A 5,495-nucleotide genomic window follows, 5' to 3' on the forward strand; every position below is an offset into this window, starting at 1 on the left:
AGTATGTTTGCATGTGACACAAAACGGGGCAATGGCAGATTCACCAGAGGGCTGTGCTGCCATCCCGAGGGACATCGACAGGCTGGAGAAATGGGCTGACAGGAACCTGCTGAAGGCCAACACAGAGAAGTGCCGAGCCCTGCACTAATGAGCCCCTGCTGCTAAGGAGGCTGATGGTGTCCTGGGCTGCGTTTGGCAAAGCATCACCAGGAGGTTGAGAGAGGTGATGCTTCCCCGCTGCTCAGTGTTGGGGAGAGTCCATGTAGGGCCGCCCAGGGGAGGAAGGGCCTGGATGACCTCTCCTGTGAGCAGAGGCCGGGAGAGCTGGGACTGCTCAGCCTGGAGAAGAGGAGGCTCAGGGGGATCTCCCCCAGGGCTGGGAATCCCCGCAGGGAGGGGGCAAAGAGGCCGCAGCCAGGCTCTGTTCAGGGGTGCCCAGCGCCAGGCCAGGGGCAGTGGGCACCAAGGGGCAGGCAGGAGGCTCCCTCTGAGCACCAGGCAGCACTTCTGTGCTGGGCGGGCGGCTGAGCACTGGCCCAGGCTGCCCAGAGAGGCTGTGGGGGCTCCTCCTGGCAGAGCGGCACAAGGCGCCTGCACAGGGCCCTGGGCACCCTGCGGTGGAGCAGGGCTTGGGGACGGGGCCTCCAGAGCTCCCTGACAGCCTCAGCCCTGCTGTGGTGCTGTAAAATGCTTGTATTAAGTATTCATTTAGGCAGAACCGTGGAGCATGAGTAATGGCATAGGTTAAAGCTTTTTATTAATCCAAATGTGAATATTTCCAATTTTGTTTCACTTCATTTTAAAGGAGTCCAAACCCAGTTTGTGAAATGGCTGCTACAGCAGTGAAAATAAACTCTCCGCTTCTGCAGTAGGTGCAAGAGCCTAACTTTGTTACTACAAAGGGTTCTGAAACAGTTCTCATATGGATTACACTGTTGCTGTCAGCCATCATTTGTATCAGGATGCTTACAGTTGCAAGTCCATTATTTTCCTCTTTGCCATAAAAAGTTGTCACTTTTGTCTTCTTCTTGCTATTATTGGTAAGTCTCCTCACTAATACTCACAGTTAGACTCATTCACTACTCATAAGTATTGGTTTTGGTTCTATTTCGATTTGGGGAACGGGAACTTTTCTGGAAAGCCAGTCCGTGTACCTCAAAACGAACCCACTGCTTCAAAAACAAGGAGTGTTTTTGTACAGCACCCTGCTGTGCCACCCTAAATCTGCCTTCAATAGGCCGACCACAAAGCCCACCCTTGCCTGGCTCCTGCTGCAGACCTTCACAGCGGGGCAGAACCATCCAGAGGCTGCAAACCCAGCTGGGGCCTCAGGGCAAGCCCAAATCACGCGGCAGCAGCCCTGTGAGTATGGAAGGGGCTGGTTCCTTGTTCCCCTGGCGCAACCGTAGTGAGGAGGAAGTAAATAAAATAAATAGGGGCCTAACAAAAGGGCCGTGCTCAACACTTCAACGCAGTGACCAAAAAATACAATCGAGTTTGAACTGAAGGCATCCAGGCTGTTATTCCACACTCAATACATCACGATGTTCGACATTATTTAACCTGTGAGCTGCCTGGGAGGTGTAGTCCCATAATCACATTATTTCCCCGCTAGGAAGCTCTAAAAGAAGCAAAGAGAACCTCGTCATTGCCAGTGGGCTTTCGAATTTGTGTCGAACTGAAATGCTTTATTGCGGCAACAAAATAAAACCAACGCCCAGTAGTGGCATCAGCAGCCTGGAATGATCCATTTCGTTGAAAATCCTACAGGCAAGGCACAGGAGGGTGATCCCCACCACCCCCAGGCTTAAGTGCTGCAAATAAATTCGCATTTTAAAGCTCCTTGTAAGCCAGGTCTGAGGCTTACGATGCAGGATGAAAGGTTCTTAATTTCTAAAAGCTTCCTTAACTTGCCTGGAACCTGAGATAATTTGGGCATCTTTACAAAGCATCGTACAGGGTTAACATCCCCAGGGCTTTAAAAGCAACTTCTGCTGAGCCTTCCTCCTAAATACATTTTGTATTTAGCAAGCATTAAAAAATGCTTCAATTTTGTTAAAAATTTGACCAACTCTTCCATCTGGAGGACTGATTATTGCATTTTTCTTCTTCTTACAGTGAAAGCTCTGAGAACCGACCCTCTGTTCGCTTCCCCAGCGTTCTCTGCAGACCTTTCTCTCTTAATTCCCAGCACCAAAGAGCAGCTCAGTGTCTTCAGACGGGGGCAGAGGACAGAGGAGCATTTTGCAAGAGACAGTACCACATTATCAACACACCACCACCAGCGGTGGCTTCACAAAGCCACCTTCTCACGTCTTGAGTCACACAGCAACACAACGGGCGATGCTGCAGCTTTCAGCTACGCGCAGGAGAAGCCGTGCAGGTCCCCTCCCGAAAGCAGAAGCAGCATCCCATTGTTCCGCTTCGCGCCGCTCCTCCGGCCACTTCTCCAAACTGCTCGGAGGAGAATGGGGCCACCTTGTTTATTCCTTTGTGTGTTATCACATCTGAAGCCTGCTTACATTGACGCGCAGAACAAAAACAAGCTTCTAGAAGGAGGGGCTGAGTTTTCGGCGAGTCCTGACATAAACGTTAGCCACAGGGAAAAACAAAACCAGCCCTGGAAAATGCTGGAATCTGGTCCCCAAACACAGTATTGAATCTGCGGCTCGTTTATTTAGAACTGAAGAGGGTGGAGCACTCAAAGGCAGGAAGGCAATTTTTTTTTTCCAAGTACTTTACAAAAATAAAATGTTGTTTGTTTGTTACTTCCCTCAATAGCTGCAGTTTCAAACAAGCAAACAAAAAGGGCCAGTGGTGCCGACACAGCCCTCTTCCACCTTCAAAAGATTACAGGAAAAGGCTTTATTTCCCCTTCTGCGTGTGGCTTCTTTTTCCCTGTGTTGCCCCAGAGCTCCCCGGGCTTTGGCTCACCGCGACGGCGAGGCCTGCTGGCCTCTGCAGCCTTTCGAAGCTGTAGCATTCCACTTTCTCCTCGCTGGAAACCGTCCTGGTGCTTACGAGGCGAAAGCCGTCTTTGAGGAAGGTGTCAACCAGCAGGCCCAGCACGTTAACGCCGTTAATCAGCTTCCTGGTGTCAGGCTGTATGGAAACGTACCTAAAATGAGAAAAAATAAGTTATAAAAAGCAGTCACAGAACACTTTAGATACTTCTGGAAGGATTTAATCAATTTTTTTTTAAAAGAACAAACCGGGTCCTCAGGTGGTGCAGCTCAGCACAGTCGCACAGGCCTCCAGCAGCCAGGTTCTGGGTCTCTTTTCTCTCCTTTGAAGACAATTTCACTCTTCCTTCATCACAAGCACTGCTCTCTCACCCCCACTACAACACTTACTGCCTTAAAAAGGAGAGAGCCGTGCCCTGAAGCCGCAGCGGTTTTCAGGTAGGAGTAGGTGATGGGAAGGAGAAGGAAGCCACAATCATCCCAAAAGCACACAGGATCTCTCTTACAAACAGTGACATTTATTGCAAAGTTACCTCGTACAGCAGGCCGTGTGGCGACAAGTAAGAAAATCATACCCACGTCGCCTCAGAGAGCTTTAATTGATATAAAGTACAGCTTAAGAACCTACCCAGACACTTCAGGGAACAGCAGTCATGTAAAAATACTATTACAAAACACGTACGCTGACGGGGTGAAACTGTTCCACAGGGAATTACACCGAACAGGCATGGAAAGCACAAAAAAAAAGGCAAAAGAATCCGTTTCACCACAGACTTAAGTCAACAGAAACTCAGCAGGCTGCGCAATCAAAGTGTTCTCGTTCCACTAATCAAGGTAGGCTCGTCCACAGGAAGAGTTTCACCGAGTCTGAAGGAATACAGGAAGGAATCGGGGATATTTTTCCCACTGCTCAAGCTGTCGGAACCTACCCGGCCAACTGCTAGTCCTGTAAAATCGTTTCCAAAATTACAAAATTAAGGGCTGGCACGTGAAGACGCCTTGCTGCACAAATGCAAAGTAGTTCTCCCTCTTCCCTCCCCTCGCTCGGCTACAGAGAGCTGAAAGGAAGGAAGATAAACTCGGTAATCAAAGGAGTGCAGTGTTAATTCAGATATTCCGAGAGAATAACCCTCTTGGCACGGTTTCAGTGAAATTTCCATAAAGTTCCAGATGTTCTAACAGTCGCAGAGGACAAATGAGGTTACGTTTTCTTAGCCAGTAAGAACGCGGCTCCATACGATGGAGACATCCAGCAAGAGCTTGTTTAAAAACTCTACGTTTTCAGCAGAATACGCTGCTGCTATCCCAAAACTCCCTGATTTAGAGGAGTCTTAATAAAATCCGAACCTGCCTCTGATTTCAAAGAAAACCCACTGCGCAGCACGCAGCTAATGGTCTCCCCCTTCTCCCTCCCCACTGTTAAAAGGCTCTACAAAAGCTTTCCAGCCCCTGAACCTGAGTTCCGCCGGTGTTTTCAACCCTGTTCAGCCATTCTTTTTTTTGATATTGAAGGCTACAGGACCACGAGGCAGTGGATTTCAGCTTTCTCCTGCACCTCACTCCTTATTTTGTTTCCTTCCCTTCATTTCACTCTGTGTTTTTCATGTTTCCTAGGAGGTCACCGATGCCACGAAATCCTAAAGCCTGGCAGAGAGAGCACGGAGGGAAGGAGAGAGAAAGACCCAACAAAACAGAGGGACAAACACTGAGAACAGGATTTTTAAAAGTAGCGATTATTTTTAAGAACAGGCAAATCAGCCTAACAGAAATTCAACTGGGCACTTCAGAACTGGAGAAATATCAAATTAAAAGTACAGAAAGAAGGATTTTTGTTCATTTCTCTCAGACAGTTGTCCCATAGTGTCTTTAAAACAAGCGCGTACTCTGTGGACTAGAAGTCCTGAAGGCCTTTCCCCATGGAGAAGTCCCACTACGGAGAGTACCTGGCCACAAGCTGGTCACCGGCGACGTATTCAGTTCCACACTGAAAAACCAGGTCGTGATGAGAAGGTCTTTCCGAGGGAAGGGGAACGAGCGGCTGCTGAGAAGGAAAAGGGCTGCTCCACCTCTGCACCGTGAACACGGTGATCTGCTCGGCGAGCCTCTCCACGGTGCTGCTGCAGGAACCAAAGATGCGGAAAAAAGCCTGGTTTTCCCGGAGGAAAAAACGCACCTCCAGCATCTCTGGCCGTGGCTTCAGCAGCTGCTCCTGGCCCAGGAGCTCAGCCAGCGGCTGGAGCTGATAGAACTCCGCTTCTCTGCGCAGCCTCTCCAAGTCGGAAAAATCAGCGGGCAGAGAGACCTGCAGGGTCCTCAGGAAGTCCAGGATGTAAGCGAACAACGCTCCGTCCCTGTCCACGAAAAACTCCCCGTCCACCAGCTGAAATTCCTCGTCGCCTTCGCTCAACATCCGCGCCAGCCTGGACTCGGGGAACCGCCGCAAGGTGGACGCCCGGGTTACAAACCTCACACCTCCCACGCTCAGGGCGACCACCTCCCGACTGCTCATCGCCGCCTCAGCCCCTCAGGGAT

At 50.0% G+C, this 5,495-nt stretch overlaps 1 protein-coding gene across 1 annotated transcript; it reads right to left on the minus strand.

Annotated features, from left to right (window-relative positions):
* Nucleotides 1–793: 793 nt before the first annotated feature.
* On the minus strand, nt 794–5,495 carry KCNRG (potassium channel regulator). Its single transcript, XM_084306073.1, has 2 exons — nt 4,907–5,495; nt 794–3,118 (listed from the first exon to the last, which is right to left on the minus strand). Exons 1-2 carry the CDS (start codon nt 5,470–5,472, stop codon nt 2,866–2,868), a joined length of 819 nt encoding a protein of 272 aa, XP_084162199.1. The 5' UTR covers nt 5,473–5,495; the 3' UTR covers nt 794–2,865.

Source organism: Netta rufina (genome assembly GCF_964035555.1).
Source record: "Netta rufina genome assembly, chromosome: 1".
Lineage (NCBI taxonomy): Eukaryota > Metazoa > Chordata > Aves > Anseriformes > Anatidae > Netta > Netta rufina.